Raw genomic sequence first — 26,255 nt, forward strand, 5'->3', positions numbered from 1 at the left:
CGTCACCAGTGTTATCTAAGAGCATGTCATTGGTTGTTGTTCGGATGACTTGTGTGAACAAAGTCATGAAATCTCATCAAAATCAGATTATAGGAAAATTCGTTTTTCAGAGAGAAAACGTGTCTGACAAATTGTCTAAAAAAAATCCTAACAAAATCATGGTTACCTTTGTGTTATTACGGATTAAAATAAAGGAATAAGGAACGGTGCTTAGAGTTTTGATCTGATTTTTAAGGTAATGTCTCCTGTGAGACAGGCTCTTTTAAAGGCTGAAGAATGCTCACATTAACATCACAGTCACGTCTCTACTGTGGACCTTCAAATTTGTTAAACTGTTGGTTAGACTCTTTTTAATTTTGTTTTGTTGAATCCCCCAAAACATGTGGGAAATTCAGCATCTCTCCCAAGTGAAAATATTCCTCTAGATGATTTCAGTTTGATAAAACACACACACACAGAAGTGAAAACACACTCACACATATGAAAAAAAGATTTTCTGCTGCTGCTGTTTCAGTCATAATGACCCTTGCTGGTTATATTGTTCGTGTGTTATTTTTAATTGAGTTTGTTCACTTTTTCAAATTTCATTTTGAAGACACAAATCTTGTGAGCTGAAAAAAACATACAACCCGCAGAGCGCTCTTATCTTTATGCCTCTGCAGCGTTTTGCTGATGATTACAACCCCGTAACCATGGACAACCAAAGGGCATTCCATAGCAACCCAGGATCCTTATAACCGCCAGTAACTGGACTCTGACATCAATAAACCACCAACACTGTGATCAACTGGAGTTTTAATAATGCAAGATTGTTTTCATCAGTGAGTGCCGTGAATGGTTAATATTCAACTGTTAGCTCAACGTAATACAAATAAATACACTGTATATACTGTATAAATATAAAACAAGATATGAACGTTGAGCGTCTCTTTACAAAAGCACATCTTCTTCATTAAAGCGCCACCAATGTTCTGCCTCTACTAATAAATAACAACTTATGACTGCAAATTGTTTGCACATATTTTCTTCATCAGCAGCCAAACAGTTACAAATCTGTTGCAAGCTGATACAGATTTTTGTAAGTGTTGTCCAACCAAGCATCACATTCATGTTCTCTTATTAGCTGTCACTTTTACAATTCATGCTCCAAACAGGGGGGAAAAAAAGAGAGAAAAAACAATGAGCGCCGTGCGTAATACTTCACAGATTTAAATACTGGCTTTTGTTACAAATGAATGGGAAGAAAAAAAAAGACTTCATGAGGAAAAGTTAGACACAGCCTACAGTGCGATGATAAATTGCCTGTCTAAATTTGGTATGAAAGTGCCTCCCTTTTGCAAATCACTGTGGAGCGTCACCGCTTTTGTCCTCCACCGTAATGTCACTCACACCATGAACCTGTGTGAGCTGCTTGCAGTCTAAAGAACCCAGTAATTTCCTCGGTCCAGGAAGGGTGGGGACAAAGTGCTCGATGTGGGAGGCGGAGGCATGGCTGCCAATATCTCTGCGGGGAGAACAGGAAATGACAGTGGCAGTCACAAAAGACATAGATACACCGAGTCATTAAAGAGAGAAAACAGAGCCAATATGAGGTATATATATATATATATATATATATATATATATATATATATATATATACACGCAGGTTTCTGACTTACCCATATTCAATCCTTCGAGCAGGTAGGAGGCCCAATCCTTCGATATGAAATATCACCTTTTTCAGCACCTGTGGTAGAGGGTTAGTGAAGGAGATCTCCACCATCATCTCCTCCCCAACCTTGGCCTTCCCGATTGGCTACAAAACAGGGAGAAGTCAGACCAAAAGCTATGGGCAAACTCTACCCTTGGGCCATCTCCATCCAGCCCTCACTGCCCCCACTAAAAACAAAATAACTTCAAATGCATCAATTAAAAGCACCTTTTTAGTAACAATTCTTAAAGCAAATGAAAACAAAGTCTAAATTTCTTCTTTTTAACTTCTTCTAATAAAGAATGTCATCCATGTTTTGAACTAAAATAGATTTAGATTTTTTTTTTTGACTAAGTAAGGTCAGTAGCTGAACTAGAATGAAAGACTTGTTTTAACCAGAAGGTAAAGTTATTGTCACAAATGTCAGTTTAATATGGCACGTAATTGTTGTTGTTTTTCACCTAGCATGCAAATGGTGACATAAATCATCATCATAAAAAAGAGAGCGAGACATAGTCTTGAAAGTTTCTTACAAAATATTTGCCTGAAGGAAAAATCACTAAATCACTGAAACATCAATGAATTAGCACCAAAAACATACTAAGAGCTATCTGCCGTAGAACTGAAACAGAGCAAGCCTTTCTCTGATTGTGTATTTCGGAAAGATAACATGACTTTGAGTAGAAAAGATGAAAATACCATGTTGTTTATTGTGTGGCTTTGGATTTCTTTAAGTAAGCTAAAATGGCCAGCTGCGAAAAAGAAATCTTGCCCACCTCCTGTTCTAGATGACATATTTTCCTGGTGATCTGTTTTTCTTACCTTTATGACGAGGTCCGGGGTCCGGAGTCGGAAACTGAACTGAGTGGCCAGGACCTGCTGTGTTTCCTGAACCCTCCCTGATAGAGTCAGCATCAGAGCGGCCTGATCTATTAGCTGGTTCTTGTACACTTTGTACTCTAAGGCCCAATCCAAAAGTTTTTCTGTGAATGCAAGAAAAATAGTTGGACAAAAAAAAAAGAAACAGAAAAGAATGTGGGTTAAGAAGCTTTAGCCTCTTGATTAGATGCATTTTGTTGCTATCAGACAAAATCAGTCCGGCTGTTTCTTCGCTGAATCTCACCTTTTAGATTAGCTAACTTGCCAGTGTGTTTGAGTACACCTCCACTCACCTTCATTGGGCAGCAGTTCCACATCGGTGTTGTCCGTTTTGACTGTGGCTTTGTGCACTCCGGTGTAGTACATGACTGCCAGCTGGCTGTGCAGCATGATTTTACGCTGCTCTGAGCTGACATTCTTCAACTTGATGGTCAGCTCTGCATCCCCTCCCATTTTGGGGCCCTGTCCTTCCATAATCACTTCTATAGAGACATCCTCTGCTGTCGGAGATGAGTAGGCCTCGGCTTTGGTGCCGAAGCGACAGGCTGTCTCTACAGCAATGCGTTCCTCCTCTGAGCCTGAAAATGAACAAACAGGCACCCCATCACCTAAGTGAGTTAAAAGTGTTTTCCTAGGAGCTTTTGAAGTATTTATTTGATCTTCTGCACTTTGATTTGTACCTTCAGGATATTTGTAAAGGTGTGTGATGTCGCTGCGTTCCTCTGAGCCAACTGCTTTGGTGCTGATGGAGTGGCCTACCGTCTTCTTCTCACTGTAAATTTGACTAAAGGTACCATCAACATTTTTCTGCCAGTAGATTTTGTCACTGTTCACCTGCAGATACACACAGAGGGACCAAGAGAGTGGAAAGAGGGAGGCACAATCAGTATACAACACCTTTCTGCCTTTAAAACGATTGTTCAGAGCTTTTGAAGTGGGGTAATGTAGAAAGGTTATGGATCATTAATATCTTACCTGCTGTAGGTATCTCTCTGAACAGTCCTAGTTTCTAAAAATCTGAACTGTTTTGTTAAGCGTTTCAAATTTTGTACAAGTTTGTTTTAAATGAACATGTCAATGCAAACCTCAGCAAACACAAAGGCGCAGTCGTGTTTGAGGTAGACATGGCCGTTACGGACAGCAGCAAGAGGAGCAGGCCCACAGCGGTAGATGCCCAGGCTGGTTTCTTGTGGCGTGCCGTCGACGGCCTGCCAGCCTCCATTACCAGGAGGCAAGTCCGGGCGAGCCATCCAGCAATCGTTCCACACGTGGAAGTTCCTTCAGATAAAAAGTCAATTCATTGAACTGAAAAGTTTTAAGTGCCCAGGAGAACTCAAAAATGGAATTAAAGCGAGTGGAAACGTACCAGATAGAATCTGTATTAAGGTAGTCTAAAGGGGCCAGGTTCTCATCAAGGTACACATCTGTTGTCAGGGAGACATCTGTGTCGTGCGCTGAGCTGAAGTTGGTCACAGTTCGACCAGGAATGCCTAAACATCGTAAAACTGGAAAAACACACAACAAAAACACCAGCAGGCAAGTTTTCTGTAAGACGTACTTGGTAAGCATTTTTGCAATCCATTTGAACATTTTATAAGCCAATCAAACAAAACAAAATACAAATTATGAACTGACCTGTAGTGAAAACTCCAGCGAAGACCCAGCACTGGCCATACTTCACTGGGGAACCATTGTTTTTATAGTATTCCTGAAGGATTTCCACACTGCCGCTCCAAATTGTTGGAGAAGTTCCCTGTGAATAGTCTCCAGACCAGTTTCCTACCAGGACACCCATGTCATTTGGAGAGTTGATCTTGAGAAAATAATTAGATTATTGCATATTTATTATTATTAGATCAGGTTATCAGTTTAATAATAATAATAATAATAATAAGTAATATTTAATATTTAATAATTGCATATTTCTTAGTCTGGAGATACTAATTGAGAATATTCAAACTACGAAGGTGCTAGGACTTCATCATTAGACCTCATGACTACATGTAAAAATATTTCCAAAAATTAGAACCTTTATTAAGGATGCCTGCTACAAATTAAAAAATACCTGAAAAGGCATGTAAGACTAGAAAAATAAAGGGGATAATAAGCAACCAGATCAGGTTATCAGTTTATTAACAACAGGTTTGTATCATACCATAGTACGAGGAGAGCATTCGAAGGTCTTCAGTAAAAATGTTAGAGTGCTCATTGCAAATTGCAGAGAACTGCACAGTATTATTGTGGTATGAAGGTATGCGCAGCAAGTATACTGCTGTCTGCTGCTATGACGAAACAATTTTCCTCAGGGGCTCAATAAAGTGTTGAGATAACATTAAAACATTCAGAGAACCCAGTGAAGTCTTTCAACATAGGGGACAAGGTTAAAAAATACAAAATGTTTGGATCTTTTGGCCCTCGAGCAACACTGCTTTTAAAAAAAAAACATTTATCTGTATCTAAAATCCCTTTTCTGGCTCAGGAGCACTTCTGACAACCATGGTGGGCAAAGTTCACACAGACAAGAAAAACCTCTGCCCTGCAAAGAACAAAACCAATATATATTATTTAGGTATTTTCATCCTTTATTTAATGTGAATGACCTGTTTTGTTTTTGAGCTTCCTTAGTCTTCTTTTTTTTTGTTTTTTACTTAAAGATTCTTTAGTTCCTTATCTGCTTATCTCTGTGATTGAATCTTTCTTATTTCATCAACCTGAGACACCTTTTTTTTTCATAAATGTACCATTTTGGAATAACACACAAAAGAACACAAAGAGGACTGATTAGTTTAGCTTTTTGAAGACAGCAGTTGTCCTGTTGAACCCCTCCATGTTGGATAGAAAAGTGGTCTAATATGTATTGAGCAGGGAAACTTTGTATGAATAAAATGAAAATAAAAACAGGCTGCATTCTCACCATGGCTGAGATGATCCGCACCACATTAACTGGATCTCCCCAACCAGAGTTGGGAGTGTTGCTCTTTTCCAGCACAAAGAGACAAGCAGCTAAAATCCCATCATTAAACTGGAAGCAAAAGAGAGAAAAAACACAAATTTGTTGCAATGGCCTGTCAGTGTCTGCAGGGTTTTCCCACCAAACACCAGAGAGCAATCACCCAGCTCTGACCTGTCCATAGTTCCATGTCCTCTCTCCGATCTGCATGTCTGTGCCATAGTAGATCCGTCCGACATCATTAAGGACATACTCCTGCCTCTCCTCCTCAGAATCCAGGAAGACTGAGTCATCTGGTGGAGATCAAAAAAATTAGGCATCTTGTCATTTAAAAAGGCACCATCTGAATTAAAAAAGCAAATAGGAAACAGTCTCCCTCATATTTGAAAAGTTCTCCAGTGATTAATATTTTAAATCTGGGTAATTAACACCAGCTGATGCAGGAGAAGCTTCTCACATTGATGACAAGGCTAGGATTTGTTTATTTGTTTGTTTGTTTTTTATCCAGCTTAAACTGTGACTGAAAGGTTAAGGTCCCTTTCACACAAGATGTTGACGCTATGAGATAAAAAATCTGCCAGAACTTGGATGGTCTTTGCAGATTCTTGGTGAGGTCTTTAGGCACATATTAAAACCACAGTGAGCTCCCCATTGCAAGGGATAGAGCATGATTAGTCCACAAAAAGGAGTTTTTTTCTAATTTACTGCAATCTATTTGCATTCTAGTCATGGAAAGAGTAGCAGATTTATCATAGGAAGTCTCCAAAATGTCTTTACTGGTTTCACGGGGCTTCTAATTTCCTCCACGCGAGTTGCAGAAAGTTGCAGTCTTGTCACTTGAATTTTGAACATGTTCAGAATATTTGTGACAAACTATCTTTCTAAATAGTTGGAGAGTTGTTGTTGACATCTCGCAACCTTTTCAAGAGCTCGCTCATGACAGAAAACTTCACAGGCTGCAGCCCCCAAAATCCAGGTCTAAACCCCACGGCAATGATAAATAATAATTATGAAAATACTGGTCATATCTGCTTATCTTTCTCTCAAAAGTGTACTTCAATCGATTCAATAATATCAGTGGCGGCAGCTGCCAAGGTGGGTATAAAGCGAGCTGAGGTGAGTATGTTGTGGGCAACAAAATAATGTGCCCGGCCTGACGTTTTGCCACTCATGCACAAGTAAAATGGGCAATGAATTCTAAAAACTAGCTGTGCTAAACACAGCCACGCAGCTCATTGGTCACTCACTAAGAATTCAGTGATACTGCAACAGAAAATTTGCCTATTTCCTCACAATATTCCTGTAATTTTAAGCCACCGGCTAGTCTCCAGCAGTCACAGCCCAGTGAGATATTACCCCTATTACACATCTGCTTTGCATGAGTATTGTTCATGACAAAGTTCAGACTTTAACCCCAGTAAGAATCTTTGGTATGTGCTGAAGAAAAATTTATACAAACATTCCCACCATCAGGGACAAAAATGATTGCAACTCTGTAAAGAAATCTACGTTGTGACATTGCATATAGTAGGCTTAATCAAACCACAAACAACATTTTATATAATTACATGAAAACGATCCAACATAATATTTATTCTTGTTTTTTGAACAGACAGCATGTGATCACCCCTGTTGTGTTTCAACTTTCAACAATTTTAAGCTTCCAATTTAATTTATTTTTCATTTTTTTCCCACAATATTCTGCTTGTTATTGTAAATATTTCTTTACGGTGAATGTGTGAGAATTCAGTATGAATTATTGTTAAGCCGATGCCCCTATCACGCATATTATAGAAACACATTTTTACCTCCTACGCATTTTTTTTTTTTTTCCAGGAATGATGGTGAGCAGCACTGCGGCCTTGAGGTGATGCAAAGCTGGTGAAATATACTGTTCTTATAAGGACCTTTGCTGTTCCACACCGCATGTCACACAGTACCCTTTTATTGGTTCAATAGTTCATTTATTTTATTTTTCATAAAAAGACGAGACAAAGGCTTTCTGCTGCCAACCAGCACACCTGATACTGACTTACTGCACAGCTTTGCACATATTCAGTCATTCATTATTCTCATGATCATGACAAGATGATGGAAACAACCTGGCATGAAAGTAATACTAGCACACAAGCAATTTCAAACTCGAGTGACAAGACTGAAAGTTTCTGCAACTCACGTGGAGAAATTGAAAAGCCCTGTGAAACGTGTAAAGACATTTTGAAGACTCCCTTGTAAATGCTGTTAAGCAACAAATCACCAATTTTCACTGTCTTTAGACTAAACCCCTTTTTAAGGTGTTCCAAATATTTTCCCATCTCTTACAGCAGCTGCAATCAACTTGAGAAATCCATCTTATATATGTGGAATCCTGGTTATATATGGGTTATGGAGATGTAAATGAAGTTGTCACAGTTAAAACCTATTTTACCTTCACACCAAGGGTTGAACAGCATATAGATGTCATTAGCAGGGTCATGGGTGGAGACAGCATGCCCATTGGCACAATTTGTTTCCACCGTGAGCTGATATCTGCCAATGACAGCCGTGGGTGGCGAATTTACAGACAGCCTTATCCTTCTGTCATCCTGCTTCACTACAGCAGCTTCCCAGCGACCGTCCTCCAGCCCATTTACCACAGGGACAATTACGTGGGTTTCCTTTGACACTGATGGCAGTGGCCCTGAGGAGGGAGGGGGAAAAAACACATGTGAGGTATCACTAATTCCCTAACATGCCCAAACAAACCCCAAACTTTTTTTTGTTTGTTTTTCAGTTAGATCACCTTTTTACTCCTGTAAGGCCACACCTGCATTCCCAGTGTGTTTAGATAAATAGAAACCAAACAGAAAGATTACTGAACGTACTGGCCAGAGAAGGTGTGCACACAAACACGCGCACACACCTAGTCTGACAGGATTAATCTGAGAGTAGATTTGCTAAAACCTCCACGCCTGGGCAGCAGTGTGCACATCAGTATTACTGTCCTTGTGTGTCACAAACAATGAAGTTAGTTCGACATAAGCTGAGAGGGTGTGACGGGTAACGGCCAAAAAAATTAAATGCAGCAACACATCATTTGAAAATGTTTCATACAAAACAACTTGAAGAGACCGTTAAAGGTACATTCCTATCATTTTTAAGTGTGGTTTTGAGAAACAGCTATGAACAAATGCTATCTTACCTGTTATAGATAGCGCTTTGAAAGACCTCAGTTTGGAGAAATGGAGTTGACTGATGAGCAAATGGCTAGTCCAAACTCAATCAAGACCAAGACCGGTCTCAATAATTTCATAGCAGGTCATGGAAATACAAATATTGAAACCTTTACGTCACCATCAGTTTCACAACACATGTGTATGTCAGCTGACGTATTGTGAAATTCTTGCTGGATTTCACCAGAGGCTGAAGTGGAAATGCTACAGCTAGCTGCTGCTGCTATTTGCATCTGCAAAAAAAAAAAACCCACGGAAGTCAATGTTAATGATTCTATTGTGGAACTAATGATGATGACGTAAAAGTTTTTTTAAAAATAGGGTTTGCAAAAGGGAATAGATATTATTTCTTCTTTAATAACTTTTCCATAGAACCTCACTTCAAAATGGCTAAAATATGTCTTGCATGATAACTAAGAAAACATTTTTTTTTAAAATACTCAGTTTCTAAGAGTACTGCAGCTGTTAAATCTTTCACCTACGTATTTACATTCTAAAAAATGTAAAAATTACAGCTTTTCTTGACATCAGCATCGTCTCTTTAAGAGCATTACCTTGTCTTTTTGTGCTGTTTTCAGACAGCTTAGATCTAATTGGCTATGTTTCAGTTCTATCAGGAAATGTTTATTCTTATTTACTTAACGTGTCGTGGAGAGACGGGCCACTAATGAGCTGTGAGAGCCGGAATCAAACCCAGCATGCAAAGAAATGAACAAAACAAATAAAACATTGATTGTCCTGACAAACTCAGCAGCCACAGCGAGCAGAACCAGAGAAAACCCGCAGAGAGAAACAGCAGAAGCTCAGAGTGAAGCAGCTGCTGAGCATCACTAACCCGAGGAATAAAGCAGGGCTGCTAGGAAATTCTGAACTGCAGAAGCAGTCACTCAATATGAGCTACAGAATGTGTCTCAGTCTGGTCAGATTCTGCCTTTAATATTCCAACAAGGAGCTGAAATTTAATGGATAACTTAAGAACAGGACTTGAGGACAAATAAAACCATCAATTTCTGATAACTACTGTGGCAGAAAAAGAGGAAAATTTATTACAGGGAGCCAAAATAACAAGGAAAAAAAGATTCAGCTCATTTCTTTTAAATTTAGTAACAACATTCACACACCTGTGGGGAGGAATGTATGACCTTTTTGAAAAAAAAAAGACGCTGTCCAGGTTTAGTACCATGTGTAAAGCTCACATGCAGATATATTTAGCTAACACTGCTTCCAGCCAACAAATTGCCCATCACATTCTTAAACTTTATTTTTAATTTCGGTCAAAGAAACAAGAAGTAATGAGATAATTAGCTGGCTTCACTGGAGAATTTTTATTTCCATTTGAAAAGGTGAAGCTATTCCCTCCATCTCCAGACGTTGTGCTGAGCCTAACCCAGCAGCTGCTGGCTGAATCCTCCTGTCTGCCTCTCAGCAAGGCAAAAAACAAACAACTATTCCTGGACACTCACTAAGCTTTCCTCACACACAGTCCTGAAGCCCAAATGCCAACTTTGCATACAGCAATATCTCATATCATCATCATCATATCGTATCTTCTAATCTAATGAGATTTTAGAGAGTGCAGCGTGCTCCTACTCCCAGGTCGGATTAAGTGTTTTGTTCGTGGCATTTTATCTAAGAGACTGTAAGTGTGCAACTGCGTCTGACACCACACTTTCACCATGTCAGGTATTAAATGAAATTTACAGCCTCTCTGAGCTGTTAGCGATGGGGTTCACACCTCTGAGAGCGGCGCAAACCACTGAGTCAGAACATTTAGCTGTCAGTGCCTTTCAGCTGTGGAAAATGATGTTGTTTTAAGATGGCCTGTGAGAAGCTTTCACGTACAGAGGTGAGGGTGGAGGTGTGTGTGTGTGTGTGTATGGGGGGGGTGCACAGTTGCTTTTTACAGCTCAGCGTTTGGACTGAGGCCAGAGTGCTCGAGAAAAAAAAATGACATGAGCAAAAACATAATGTTTTGTTATTGTTGTTGTAAAATAATAAATAAATGAACAGAAGCTGAAAATGCATCTTGAACGCTGAATGTGAATGCTGAATGACTTTGTCGAAATCTGCTGAAAAAGCTTAAACTGAGTTTTATAGCAGTTCGTTGAAGTTAATTTCCAATTCCACAGTTTTTTTTAATAATATGATGCCAGAACTGACCTGAGGCTGCACTGGAAGTGTACAGCTGCTGCATTTGCAAGTAATCATATAATTCTACATAGATAATAATATCCATCCATCCATTTTCTTTAACCACTTCTCCATTCCGGGTCGCGGGTAGCTGGTGCCTATCCCCAGCAGTCACTGTGCGAGAGGCGGGGGACACCCTGGACAGGTCATAGATAATAATATACTGCAAATTTGATGGCAACATAAAAGTTTATAAATTAGCATTTGCATGAACCACTGTGTGTTTTTTCAGTCGGTGCTGTTTTAAGACAACAGCAATACACTTTGATTCTTGCCTCGCTCTGAGAGGCAGTTAGCTTGTTAGTTTAGCCATAATTAAACTTTTGTCTTCAGACTAAGGTCAACCAAAGAGTTATCTACAGCAGGTAAGACACTGATTGTTCATAACATCTTCACAGAACCACAACCGCCACTTAATGAGTTAAGAAAACTGTATGGAATGTAATAATACCAATAAATCATTTTGTCATTTTATTGTAACGTAGCATTGCATCACTACATGTTTCTTACGTGTGAAACTAAACATACAGTGACGTTGGCCCTCCTTGGACAGAGCCACAGCTTTTCAGAACAGTGAGACATGGTATAATTATTCTCGTCGAGCATCACATGTTTTCACACTCAGCTGTAATTGAGGGATTCTATATTTGTCTGTTTCCTCCGGGCCGATACAATGAGGGAGGACCATAAAGACAGACGTGATGAGGTAAACAGCTGATGCATGAAACAACTGCAGCATTCGGAGTGAACGGACTAGAAGTGATTGTCTGCTAACGCCGGACTGAATAACGGTATCTTTAAAACGCCCTCTCAGGAGCATAGCAACGGAGCTGTTACCATAGCAATGGTAACCAAAAATCCCCCTGACTCCACATCCCCCATCTCATGTACAGTATGTTTCTCACACAGTCATGTGTGTCCTTGACACATTGGAACACAATTATGCAACACAAAAAAAGGGGGGTTGGCTTCCTGTAAGATTTTCAATAGCGAGAAAATTTTAAATTCCAGAGGTGTGAAAGAAGTTTTCCATCATGTTAAATTAGTACAAATAAATTCAATAAGAATGGGTTCAAGCATGTAAATGAAGATTATCCACGCAAAGTTAGGAGGGATTTTTACATTGGGCTTATGAGTTTATTTTCTCATCTATTCAAGAAAAGTGTTTCAAATCTTTTGTTCTGTCTTTTTAATTGATCTCAACAACAAAACCAGATCTGAAAACTTTATTTTCAGATCTGTTTAATTCCGACAGGTCAGTAAGCTGCTAACATATAATAATAGCTTCACTCTCTCAGCCACAGAAATTGTTTATGGTACAGTGCATAGCTTGACCTTTTGCCTCAATTCCAGATTAGAGTAATTAACTGGAAAGCATTTAGGTTGTAGCTGTTTTTAAAGTGTCAAAGTCGTGTGTGCCTGTGTGTGTGTAAGTGTGCTTGTTTGTCTTTCTGTTAGAAAAATATCTCATAAACTACTGGAAAGATCTTAATGAAACCCTGATTAACTTTTAGAGTCGACTTGATTCCAAATTGCCGATCTCGGCGAACCCAAAAATGGCTCTAACTTTTTAAAATTTGCTGTGGGAGTAGCAGAGAGTCATCCGCAACACATACTTTCAGCACTAACTGATCGCAAAGTGGTCTTTGTTTCAAATTTTGGTGCAAGTGAATAAAAGTGAATGAAAGACTAAAAACACAAGTTCAGTGAAGGACTTAACCACAAATCTTCAGTTTCTGCAGCTGAGATAGATAATAGGTAATTAAAAAGTTTGACAATAAGTTTTGAATGTGTTTTTTCGTGTGCCAATCATTACAGAGTGAAATAGTCTGAAATGCATCACTTGTATTAAATTTATTTCTTTTAACTAAATAAAGTAAAAATGTTCTGCAAATGCAACTTGTTTTTCTCCTCTCATTCCCATGACTGCTGTGAAGAGAAGGAGCTTTTAATAGTCATGTGCTGCAATGCGCAGGGCTTCAGGGAAGCATGCAAGTTCATCTCAGGCCAATTTTCACATATGGCCGTCGAGGATTTAATTTTGGATGTTGGAGCCTCGGTTAATTAGTCATCATAGGGATTGTGTTGAACTGGGGTCATTTTCGGTCATTTAGCTTGCTGAAAGTTTTGAGAACGTGATGACACAAACTTCAGCACTCTGCCTTGTGTCACTCACCTGTTTTAAGTACAAGATGGAGCGTGTCGGATTGCGGGTCAAAGGGTCGAGACAGGGTTATCCACATCTGGAACGTCTGCCCCCTGCGGATGATGAATTTGTCACCTTGGTACAGATCTGTGTGATGTTCTGTGCGGTTCTCCCCTGATTTGCTGCTCATCAGGTCGATTGATTTCACTTTCAGAAGAAGTTCTGTGAAACAAAAAAAAAAGGAGACACTGAAGAGGATTAAATGGTCGTTTTTTTAAAGTGGTGTAAATTCCTGTTTTTCATTTTTCTGTACATTTTTTTTGCAGTCTAACTACTTCTGTAAAGTTTGTGTTATTTTAACCATTCAGCTCATTAAGGAGATAGGTGCCTTTAGCTATTATTCTGGTACTATTAAACTTTAGAAAGCCTAATGCTACTTTTCTGCGATGTTTAGCTTTTAGCCACCCTTTTGCTACTTTTATTGTTTAGCTAGCCTTTCAGCACTTTTAGCTTTCTTTTGCTGCTTGCTTTGCAACTTCTTGTTGGCATTTTGCTATGATTTTGCTTTTTGTTTGTTAACAAGCATTTTGTTACTTTTGACTTTTGTCCTTTTTTTTAGCTTGCTTATTTTAACATTTACTTATTATTTTGCTTCTTTTCACTTTAACAACAACAGTTTCAGCTTCTTCAGCACATTTCCGCTGTCATTCAGTGCTCAGCATCCACACTGTATTTTTACAGAAAACGCAATTTTTCTAGTATAAAAACTATGTGTGTTCTTTAAGTACCATTAAGATCACTGTCCCCATCTGTAGGCTTGTCTTCATTTGTCCCATCCTCCTTTCCCACATCTTCTATCTCTGTGTCCACAGTTACAGCGACATCATCCTCGCTCTGCTGACGATAGCAGCACTTGCACGCCTTACGAAGCCATTGCTGGCAGGCGTTCTCTTCCTTTTTGTTGTCTTCTTCTGGTTCTTCTTTTTCCTCCTCCTCATCCTCCATAGAATCAAAAGTTACGGTTGGAAACCGACCAACGGCAGCTCTGTCCCTTGCTGGGTGAATCACTGCCGGCATCCTGAGGGGAAACGAGCACAAACAGAAATTTCACTGATTTCTCTTGATCGAGATACTCGTTTCTAATCTATTTTTGATAGAAAACTGCAGAGCATTGTTTCCTTTTGAGCAAAATGCAGTTAATGTCTTTAAAAAAAATAAAAATGTCCCATCTGATTAAACCACAGCTGTTAACAGTTTTAATCTATTGTTCAATTAAATCCTACAGGGAGGAAATTGGCTTTCTATCAGCCTTACAGCTGAATTTAACAACATTTATTCTTCTGAGACGAAACACGTTCCCTTGACGTGGACTGACAGCCTCATTACAGATGATTCCCACACAAAGCGTTTGCATTTAAAGTGAGAAGTTCTGATTGGAGGCAACAATATCTGTCCATCAAAAGGAGTATTACAAAACAAACACATTTAATACAAACATGAAATCATACATTAGGGATAAATCTGGATTAAAAAGTTTAGTTAAAAAAAAAAAGCGGTGCCTCTTGTTCGATTCTGGTTTTATTTTTGTGTCTCAGTTTGACATTTTTAATTTGTTTGAAATTTGTTTGTTTGGAGCCGCGGGGCAGAAAAAAACAAACCCTGACTGTTGGCTTTCACACACCTCTGCAGTGGTTTTTGCTCCAAAAACTGCAGTTTCATCTATTGACTACCTGTCCTTTGTTTAACAAGAGATTGCAATCATTCACAGCGTAAAAGAAAAATAGGGTTTACTTCAGCTCCCTCCTATGGACTGAGGGACACAAAACGGACAAACTATCTCATCTTTTGGTGCAAAAGAAGAGCCCAATTTTAATAGATACTTACGTAGGATGATGTCAAAATTTATAACTTGTTTTATTTAGTTGGTCTTAATGAGGAAAACTTCCATAATGTACCTTCAAACCTGAATCAGCATTAGTACATTAGTATTTGACAGTAGAAAGGTTCAAATTTGGAAACAAACTGAGGCAAACCTTGTGATAGATAAGTTTTGTTATTGAGGCGCTGTAAAATCGAAGGCTGCTTTAAAAGTATAATGAAAAATAACACTTTTACTCTGGTTCTTCTGATTAAAAATCTCTTGTTATCTAAACCTCTGTGTGTGGTTCATTTAGATTTTCAAATGAAACATCTCTGGGTTGTTGTTTGTATGGGCAATTAAAATGGTAAGTTGTGTCAACTTTTTGTTGCAGGCCCAATTTACACTGCAAACACTGGATGTTTTTAAAGTTTGATTAGATTTTTTTTTTGTTTTGCTTAGTTTGCACCCCATAACTACACAGAGACCAGGTTTACAGTGAGGCAAATAGATTTTAAAAAGGCTTAAATTAAATGGAATTTTATTTCGTTTTAGGTGTGTCTGTGTGAATGCAAAATAGGAGGTTTTAGAGAAATAATAACACAGCAACCTATTTCACACATGTCCACTATCACTTTGTGCCCTGGGAGCCAAAACAATAGATCCATTTTTACTATTATTTCTTGCGTCACTTTATCTTGATCTTATTGTAACTAAACGTTGATCATGAGCTGAGAAGGTTGTGAAGATTAACAGTAAAGAAATAAGATAAGCCAACAAAAAATGAACTACAATTGTTTTGAGAGAATTTTTAGCCAAGCTAAGAATGTTTTTTTTATTGATATGTCATTAATGTGACCCTCACAGCAAGATATGGGTATTTTAATATTTCTGTTTGAATCATGTGAGTTGAGAATAAAAAACCATCCTTTTTTAAAAAAGCAAACAAACTATAGTGAACAGACTGAACTGCTTGAGATTATTGTTTGCATTTGCCAATCTATCTTAGCCTAAACAAACAAACAAAACAAAATTAATAACTGAACTAAATCCAAATTTTAAACTCATATATACACGTCAACATAATTAATGTGCCTTGTTGAAATAACTTTGTTTTGGTACAAAATGTATTGGTTCAGTATTCAACTCATTTCCCAGTAAATTCACATTTCACTCTGTAGTTTGGTCAAATGAGATCCCTAACTCCCTAAAAATAATGTGTATAAAATGGTCTCAAGTGCAGAAAAAAATGATATGGCGGATGGCTTTAAGGAAGAGGAGAAGAAATTTTAATCTACTTGTCAGCCTTACCGCCAGAATCAAATTGACATATGTTTCATATAATAAACAATTTATGTATGACGGTAAAATGTCTTTTAAAACCAATGACTTCATTTTATTTCAAAAGCTTGAATGACAGTTTATCAAACCGACACAAAATAATATGATAAAATAAAACTCAGGCAGAATTTTCACAGAAAGAGTCGATTGATTAAACCAGCCTCACATTTCTTGTAATGATTCCCAAGGGTTAGGCGTAATGAAATCTACTGTAACGGTCTCTGGAGAACATGTCAGGCACTTTTTCATGTTTCCCTTTTTTTCACAGCAAATTGGTCCCCCGTTTCCAAATTAAACTAAAAAGGATTTTTTAAAAACAAAAATTACCCTATCTTTCCTCAGCCTATCGTTTTCTACACCCACTCCATCCTCTTCAGGGCCACTAGAAGCTGCTCTCTATCTCCTGTGGTCAACAGGCGAGAGGTGGGGAACATCCTCGGTAGGTCATAAAGTGACAAACAACCGGAGGAAACTCGTGAGGAAAACCTGCATAGATGTCCCAGATGAGTTTCCAACCTGCAACCGTCTTGCTGCAAGACAGCAGCGCAAACCAGCTGCAACACGGTGCCGCCCCCAGTTCTTCTCCCTCTCTGAAATTTCCTGTCCTGGTACTGAATGAATCCCCAAAATATAAAATATTTATCTACCCATTCATCACAGACACGCTTTAAAAAGTTTTCCTTGTGATTTATTCGTATCTTGAAATGGCTCGGATGAGATTCCACACCTTTGCCTCATTTGGTATGCGCAGAGCTATGAAAATGCAAATTGGTGCCCGTCTCCATCTTTAATGCTCCCCTGGCTGCAGCTGCTCACTTCTGACTGCGCTCGGGCACAGTACCGTTGGCTCTACAAGTCGTGCCGTTGAGGTAATTTAGCTTCAAGTGTTCGAATGGGGAAACCGAAAATGAGCAAATTACAGAGTTGCAAAACAGTCAATGCATCCCAGATCATAACAGAAAGTTTGTCACTGTGACATACCAGTAATGGCAAATCAATAACCAAATGGGAAATTAATTTTCCAGCTTGGCTGCGTGAGAACGTGCATTGATTTTTGTGCTGTGTGAGGAGCATAAGGCCGAGACCTTTTGCACAGTTGAGATGACATCTGGGTAGGGCTGCTGCAGGGGAACGGTTCCAATTTAAGAAAGGTAAACATCGCATCGTTCAACTTTTATAGGGGAGACAAACACTCAGGACGACTGCTGGAACGCCACAACATACCTGGAGCAGATTCATTGATTTTGTCAACGTCATTTAAAAGAAAGTAAGACCAACCAGGAGGTTTTTCTAGTTAAAAACAACTATTTTACCACCTCCAATCCCTTTTGTCACCCTGTCTGGTTCATTCCTCAATATCCTTTTGAACTAAATGAAAACATGCCGAACACACACAAACTTAACATTCCTCCCCGACGGAGTGTTCACCATACAGGTTCGCACGAAGCAGCAGCAGCAGGACAGACTGACAATTAGTTTGCTGCTTATTGGTATGCTGAAGAATCTGTTACAGCAAGTGGCAGAGATCGCAGCCATATGCTGTAGTAGGTGAGCGAACACCCCCACCCCGCTTAGGATTGTGTTTTTCTACCTGCAGACAGGCCTAAAGACAGCTCAGCAAAACAAGATTCCACAATAGTCCTGAGTCTGAACAGAAAAGGGAACTCCTTGCAACATTTCTGAAAAGAAAACAAACCCCACAAAGGAACAAAGCTGCATCGTTACTAAAAGTGTATTTCATCTTCGACTGCTGTTAGCTCACTGTCTTGTCGGAAGCTGTAAAATTGTGACTTAGGTCAGCTTTACTTGAGGTAACAAGTTCTTACAGATTCCAGCTTCTGCTATTTTAAAGACCTGCTTTGTTGTTTTTTTACATTTCATCAAAAGTGTACACAATGATGACATGAGATGAACAGTAAAAGAGAAGAGCTAGATTCAGTTTCAGTGGCCTTCAAGACTGAGGACAATAAAATAATTGAAATTGGATTTGTGCGCGTGTGTTAAACTTTACGATGCGTCCTTCATGTTCTGTGAGGGGGCGCTTTTAGAGAATGGGGTTTCAGCCCAACTACTAAGGGCCATTCAGTCCCTGTACAGTCGGAGGGAGAGTTTGGTTCTCCTTGCTGATAGTAAGTACTACTCAGCAAGCGGAGTTCCAGTATGGAGTGGCTTTGGATTTTTTTTGTGGAAGAACTGATCCTGCTGGATCTCTCACTGAGCCAGGACCTCTAGACGATGAAGCATGAAAGTTTGAAGCTGAAAAAAGGCAATGAATGAGCCAATGCCCCAAGTATCTAGAGGTCTTGTTCCTTAGTGGGGGGCAGAAAGGTGGCTAGGCAGGGTGGGACAGGTTATGCAGTGATGTAGACACTGTACTGATCTTTTATGGTAAAAATGATAAAATTATTATAAAACTGCTCTAGATCTGCCTATCTTCATTCAAAAAGCTGAGTGAAGGGAGGCCTGGGGATCTCTGCCTCAGCTGTCAATTCCCACAACCCGATTTTGGACAAGCGGCAGAAGATAGACGGACCTTGATCCACTTTCACCTGATGTCCTGTTAGTGTACACTGATGAATAACGAACCAAAAAAGTAGGCTTTTATATATTGGATCATCTAGGTCTGCTGTGTTAGTAGTTAAATACTGACAGTAAAAGTGCAAATCCTTGTTACATTTCCAGCTGAAATGTATCTTTAAACAATGAATGAGCATCTCTTCAAAACCAAATTTCCATGAAGTCCAGTTGGTTTTATTAAACTTTGGGAGGCCTCCAGTGATCCACTGACTGATTTGAGTCTGCTGGGAAGATTTGATGAGGCTGAATAATCTGTAAACAATGTCTGAGATTTCTTAAAGCCTGTCTGATCAGGGTGGATTAAAATGCTGATCGATGTTTCTATTCTTATCGCTGAAACTCCTGTAATGATTTTTACACGCGTGTTAATTAGCGAGAGGGGTTTGTGTTGGGTCTTTTCCTGGTTTTGGAGGAAAAAGGAAGAATTTGGGGCACCTTTTTGATTTCCTCCTCTTGTTTGTTCAGTGTCAGGGAGAGTAAGCCCCATAAATGTTTGTAGGTTTCAGCAGGGAAACCAGGATGTTTTGGTGATTTGTTGTTAAGGATCTGGTGATGGGTTTCCTGCATCCTGTTTCTTTAGATATTAAAGAGAAAGTGTGACTATGTTATAAAATATAGTTTGGAAGCATGTGCAGAATATATTGGATCACTGATAGTTTTATCTTTAGGGTTCTGGGATGATTGTTTGCTTCGTTGTTATGCTGTAATAGATAAATACCTGGAACATGGATACTCAGACTTTTGACACTTCAGTTGTTGAAGGATGAACTGATTTCTTCTTCAAGCCGCTGTTTGTTGTTCCTCAGTTCAGACGATGTTTGATCATCTGAGTTCAGGCACTCCCTTGTCTGATGGCTCTTTGATCTTGTCATCTAATTGATTTTTTAAATTCTTTTATCTCTTTTCGTGTGCTGAATAAAAAAAAAGCAAAAAAACAAAACCATTTCTCTGATAAGTGTTTTGCCTGTTTGAAGCTGATGCATGGACTTGTGTGGAGCTGTCATTTCCACAAACGATTTGTTCTAAAATAATCAAAAATTGAAGTTTGACAAAAACATTCAGTAAATGATTTGGTGTTTGGTCCTATAACAAATATATATAATTGTAGTAGCTAGATGTATTGTAATTTGTTACATACAATATGTAAATAAATTATTGTATGCTGCCCAAAGGTGAAAGGTGGGCAGTTATGTTTCTGTCTGTGCCTGTGTGCATTTGTCTGTCTGTTAGTAAAATATTTCATAAGCCACAGGACAGATTCTATTAAAACTTTTAGGAAATAATTACTGGATGTTGCTAAACAACTGATTACCTTTTGGAGCCAATTCAATTCAAGATAGCTGCCACACCCAACTAACCTTAAAAAAACATATAAATAGCCATAATTCAGTCAATTTGACAGATATTGTGCTACAATTTGGTGTGGCTGGAGTTGAGAGTTGTTTGCAACACATACTCCAAGTATTACACATTGCGTGAGATCTTTGCCAAAAATTGTAGCACTGACTGTTGGAGTCGACCTCCACACACCAGAGGGGTATAAGAAGCCAGATTTTCTATGTTGAGCTGAAAGTGAGAGTTTTCAGAATCACGAAGGAATTTGTCCCTAACTGTTTACATTGTTTGTCTTTGTGCGTCCCTGTGATGGACTTGTGGCCTGTCCAGGGTGTTCCCCGCCTCTCGCACAGTGACTGCTGGAGATCGGCACCAGCTCCCCGCAACCCAGAAAAGGAAAAAGCAGGTAAAGAAAACGGATGGATAGATCACTATGGCAACAGTTTCGCTTTACTGCCAATAGGAAGCGAAACCCGTTCACTGATTATGTTCTTATACCAGGTAGAAAAATCAGAGTGTAACAACAGTCTGTCATAGTTCTGTGCCATGAACCTTTAAAAAACATCATTTCAGTCAGTCGGGGATCACTATTAAAAAGTTTTTAATCCCAAATAAACTTATAAGTCCCAATCCTGCTGTGTGCCACTAAGAAGCTGATGTTAGACTGCTATAAGCCTACAAAAAGGAAAGATTGAGCAACAGCACTTCATCAGAACCATACATCTCAAGTTGATGATGTAGAAATGGGCCAGATGAGTTTTCTGTATTTTGTCTGGATTTTCAAAGGCCTTCATTAAACAGTTCATTTTAGATTTAATTTGTTAGTGTCTGCTCATCAGAGAATATTCAACAAATATCTGATTTTATCAGTGAAGTGATATAAACATTATAGGACAGAGTCAGAGTTAAATAAATCTTGATTGTAGAGTTAAAAATGTCAGATCTTTCTGTCCCAACCTACACCAGCCGTTGGTTCAACTGAGCGACTTTGTGTTATTTGCTCATTAAACTATAATGTCGGAGAATTTTACCGAGCTCCCGAGTGTTTCTGTGTTTTCAATGGTTATGTTTTAAACACATGCGTAAAGTTGAAATGCTTCAGCCTCAAAACTGCGCACCAATGGGCAGCCATCCTCAGTTTCACTTCCACTCCTGTGTCTGACCACTTTTGCTTAACTACTGTGGGTGTGCACTGCTTTGACAGCTTCACACACACTGTCACTCCTCTTGCACTCAGCGCTAATGCCAGAGGGCAGCATGCCACTACCTTATTTAAGACAGTTTTAGCAACTTTAAAATTGGAGGATGAGTTAATAGATACCAACTCACATTTCACAAAATTCCTCTTTTTCTGAGCATGAGGCTCCAGATCTCTGTTTATCATATTTATCACACAGCTAATGACAACAAATCAAAAACCAGGGCTGAAGCTGATGGGACAGCCATTGTTTTTGCGCTCAGATTGTTTGTTCAGAAGCCAAATGAAATAAAAAGTAAATGAAAAGTTCTGTCTCTTTTCGGATGGGTCCAGGCAGCCCATTACATACCCACATAACAACTGTGAGCGTTTCAGGTGACAAGAGCCTGAAACTGACCTTTAACCCGCTTCCTGACATCCAACATCTTTAAAGCTAACCAGACTGATAAAGCATCTAAAAAAGCCTCAAATAAATGACTTCTTCCGCTGATTCCCAATCCACCCGTGCTGAGGGGCTAAAGCTCGTTTGGTTAAATGCTACTTGGCTTTTGGAGCTAAATGAAGTCTGCAGGGTGGAACCGCTGCACAGCGCTCGCCTCAGTGCCAAATAGTTGAGATTTGATGAGAAATTCAGCGTGGAACAAAACTCTATCCACAGGCTGAGATTAGTCCGCTCGCAGGATGTCTTCCATCCAGAAAAAAAAAAACAAAAACACACAAACAAAGCCCCTCACTGCCGCCTTAGATAATCTGTTAAGTAAAAGCTGAAACTAACAGTGTGATGAGGAGGACGACGAAGGTGCAGCGCAGTGAGAGTGAGACCGTGTGACTTGACTGTTACTGCTCTAACTACTCTGGATAGTTTCTCTGCCTCCCAACAGACCACGGCACATACAGAGTAACAAATGGAAAACTGGAAAAAAAAAAGAAGTTTTACAAGCCAAAATGCCTATAAATAAATCTATAAATATTTATTGTCAATAAACATCTGAAATTACAGTCCAATCATTTCAAAAGCTTCCAGATGTTTTTATCGCCTGTCTAGCTGTCTGTTAGCCAAATATCTCCTGAACCACTGATCAGATTTTAATGAAACTCTCGGGAAGCAGTCACTGGATGGAAAGCTGTAACTGATTAACCTTTGGAGTCAACCCAATTCAAGAAGGCCACCACAACAAACCGAGCTTAGCAAACACAAAAATGGCTACAACTCAGACAATTTTACAGATACTGATTTAAAATTTGGTTTGGTGGTAGCTGAGAGTCATTTTCATCACATACTATGAGTGCTAACAAATTTTTAAAAGATTTTTGTTTAAGACCTTAAGATTAACTGTTGAAGTCAACTATGTCTGTCTGTTAGCAAAATATCTCACCAACCATGAGACACATTTTATTGAAACTTTCAGAAAGTAATTATTGGGTATATATCTACAGGTGATTAACTTTTTAAGTCAACCTGATGTAAAATGACTGCCACAGCTAATCGACCTTAGCAAACACAAAAATGGCTATAGGTCAATTATTTTTACAGATACTGAGCTACAATTTGGTGTGGTAGTAGCTGAGAGTCAAAACCACACATATTCTGAGTGCCAACAAATCAAGCAAGATTTTTGTTTAAATCTTTTGCATGCAAAGCAGCAGGTGATATGAATTCTTTCAAGGAATGCTAATTTGAATTAAGTAAGAGTTTCATAAAGTAATTAACTTGGGTTTAAAATGATGCTGACTCCCAACTTTTAAACTGGAGGATGAGTTTATAGCAGCTACATTTAGATTTTTTTCACTATTTTTTCACCTGCTTAGTAAGTAAAAGTTCTTAAAAATCACTTGCATATAGTAACACTTTTTGCAGCACAACTAAATGGCATCCCTGTGAAAGCAATGGCAAAAAAACGTCAATTTTTACTGAATGTCGAGTTGAATACTCGTTAGATAATTTAAGAAAAGGGAATTCTACTATTTTTCTTACTTTAGTTCTTGAATCTAAATAAAGGTGATCAAACAGAAAACCGTAACAGGAGCGATCAGCTCTGTCAGTTCAGACTAAGACATCCCACAGAGATTAAAAAAAAATAATAAATTGGTTGGATCAAAAAACAAGTAGCAAAATTTAAAAAAGAAGAAGAGGAGGGTGGGGAATAAAGATCAGAACTGTAGGAGGAGCAGCTGCTAGCTCTGCTTTATCAGCTGGGGATGTGTGTGTTGGGTCATACGGGCCCGATGAGACGATCAGCAGGGAGACACAGATGTACAGATGGAGCCTGATAATTTGGCTTCTTAAGCAGCCTTTCGATGCCGAAGGTGGTGCATGAGGGAACTTTCATCCGGTGCCAGAAAACTGAAATGATCTCTAAGTGCTCGTTTTCCTTTTAAAATTAATTTTCAAGGTGTTCCGATAATGGCGCCGGAGCGGTTATTCCCACGCACAACTGTTAGACATGGCTGATGTAATTAATAGCACCCAAATTTAAGAATTTCAAACAAACTAGTAAAAGAAAATGAAATTAAAAAAAAAAAAAATTGCTGATATGTTGTCCTAATTGTGTTGTTTCTGTTGAGGTGTCTAAGTTTGTTTTCAGGTTTTCAGGCTTAAATTACTTTAGGATTGCGGGCAAGCAGGGTTTGAAAAATGCATGAGGTGTGCCCATTCTCTCGCTGCGCATTCTTCCTTGATAAAAACCAGATTGTTTGCAAGAAGATGTATACTCATCATCTGTGCATCCGTGCCCTCTCGGAGCGGCCAAATCAACATTGTAGGAAGAAGAAAACGATTGCACAAATGAGCTCGGCAACACAAGGAAGGGCCTGGAAGCTCTCAGGGGATAACAGTGATGGATGATCACTGGAAAAGAAAGAAACCTTTCACAAGAGCCAGCCACAGTTGACAAATCAGCAGAAAAGTTTGCAGAGTGGTTCACCACAATCCGAGCAATAAAAAGGTGAGGTGTAGCTCAAGAACAACATTATTCGAGCAGTTTAATCTAGACCTCCCTTTACAGGAATCGAAAACAGAGAGTAGAAAAAGCTTTTAATCTGAAGGGACATTATCTGTAAACTGTGTGAGGATGGTGAGCGATGGTGGGGGCATGCACGGCTTCTAATGACACTGGGACAAGTTTTTATCCAAGTTTTCTTGGAGCACTGAAGTGCACTGTAAAATGGGATTTTGCCTGTTGGTTATTTTATCTTATTTTATGTCAATTTGTCAAACCATTTATAACGTTATGATTAAAAAAGGCCTTTTAGATTAAAAACCTACCGACCTGCAATAGAAAGGTTACAATAAAATGTGTTTTTGAAATAACATTTTTGTTACTTTAATGAAATTACAATTTATTAACTTATTCAAATGCATTGTCACAATTTTGGCAGTGCCACCCTTCACCCCAGCTCCATGCTTAGGCCACTGGCACACTATTTTGGTTTTGAAAGGGTTTACGTATACGTGCCGGAGTGGTGTGGGCGTGACAGGGTTGTAGCCAAGACATGAGGCCAGCATGACCAGTCCTGCCTTAAACTCTCAAAGCTAAGCCACGCCAGTGTGTGCAGGCCCCAACCTATGGATATGCTGCCATTACACTCCACCCACACTGCATGTTGCCATCATGATAATAAACCACCATGACCCCCCTGTAGAGGTTTTGTGCTTCCTCCATGACCTGTTATCAAATGGGAAGCCCACTGGGTTCTTGGAAAGTGCCTGGACACTTTACCAAGACCCTGTAAAGACCACCCATGTTTTGGCTATTTCTTTTTTTAACATCATAGCTGAGTTCTCCTCCAGTGTGAAAGGAGTCTAATCAAAATCAACTTAACAGACATAAAAGGTACCCATAACTTATCATTACGGACGAATTTCCAAGGACTAATCAAAGAAGTTTATTTTTCCAATCCAAAATAAACCAAAATAACACAGACATTCACACAACAAAACATTTTGAATGAAGATGACAGTTATAAGAACAAATTCTGTTTTTTTTAAAGTGAAACATTAGGCATTTTAGCTGTTTTTCTCGACTTTTGAACTTGAAACATTATGTTAGATTTCACAGTGCACCAGGTTGAACTCCAAGGTTTCTTCTCTTTTATGTATTTAAGTTCAACCAAAGTTGAACGACTGAGAACAGTGACAATACTAGAAGGTAAAGAAGTCATTATCCTGCAATTAATAAGTAGGTCACCTGTTCTTAACCTGATTTGACCTGATCTAGATTTATTCCAAACTTTAAGAACCCTTTGCCTCCAAAGGATTTGTGAGTTACCAATAAAAATCCAGTTAATGTCTCCATCCATAAAAAATATCCCCTAATTAAAACAAAGTTTTAAGATCTACTCTAATTCCCACGCAATACAGCTTCAGCAGATTTACATCAACACGCCTGTGAGCCATTGATAAGGCTTGTTTTGTTTTCCCTGCATGGGAGCTCTGATGCTCACGTCCCTCTGCTGCACTCAAGACCCAAGTCACATGGAGGTCATATATTTTAACAATGAGAAACATGACTGATGACCAGAGAGCAACAACATTTACAGGGTTCACTTGAACATTCGGTTTTCTCTGCCTTCATCCTTGCGTAACTTCAGTATATGAAATTGTTAATAATAGTCTCCTTCTTCTTTCTGCAAACTTCATACTTAGGGAGTAAATTTCGCAGAGAAGAGTGTGACACTAAATGAACACAAGCTAATGTAATCAGTAACACACACCGTGAATTAAAGCTTAAACTACTGAACTCAACTTAGACATAAAAACTTACTCAGCTGAGTGGAAGCAGAAATGGGAGACTGAAGAATGGAGGAAGAAACGTTCTGCTCGTCGTGCGTCATGCTTCAAGTTGGGAACTCCTTTAAATACTTGGCTCAGACAGTG

The 26,255-nt window shown here is 39.0% G+C and overlaps 1 protein-coding gene across 1 annotated transcript; it reads right to left on the reverse strand.

The window, feature by feature from the left end:
* Nucleotides 1–778: 778 nt before the first annotated feature.
* On the reverse strand, nt 779–26,255 carry LOC108243363 (protein-glutamine gamma-glutamyltransferase K). The gene is made up of 14 exons (XM_017428735.3): nt 26,143–26,255; nt 13,859–14,148; nt 13,101–13,292; nt 7,951–8,202; nt 5,697–5,815; nt 5,487–5,594; nt 4,208–4,385; nt 3,939–4,077; nt 3,658–3,850; nt 3,253–3,406; nt 2,866–3,150; nt 2,516–2,676; nt 1,662–1,798; nt 779–1,504 (listed from the first exon to the last, which is right to left on the reverse strand). Exons 2-14 carry the CDS (start codon nt 14,145–14,147, stop codon nt 1,342–1,344), a joined length of 2,370 nt encoding a protein of 789 aa, XP_017284224.1. The 5' UTR covers nt 14,148; nt 26,143–26,255; the 3' UTR covers nt 779–1,341.

Source organism: Kryptolebias marmoratus, linkage group LG24 (genome assembly GCF_001649575.2).
Source record: "Kryptolebias marmoratus isolate JLee-2015 linkage group LG24, ASM164957v2, whole genome shotgun sequence".
NCBI classification, from domain to species: domain Eukaryota; kingdom Metazoa; phylum Chordata; class Actinopteri; order Cyprinodontiformes; family Rivulidae; genus Kryptolebias; species Kryptolebias marmoratus.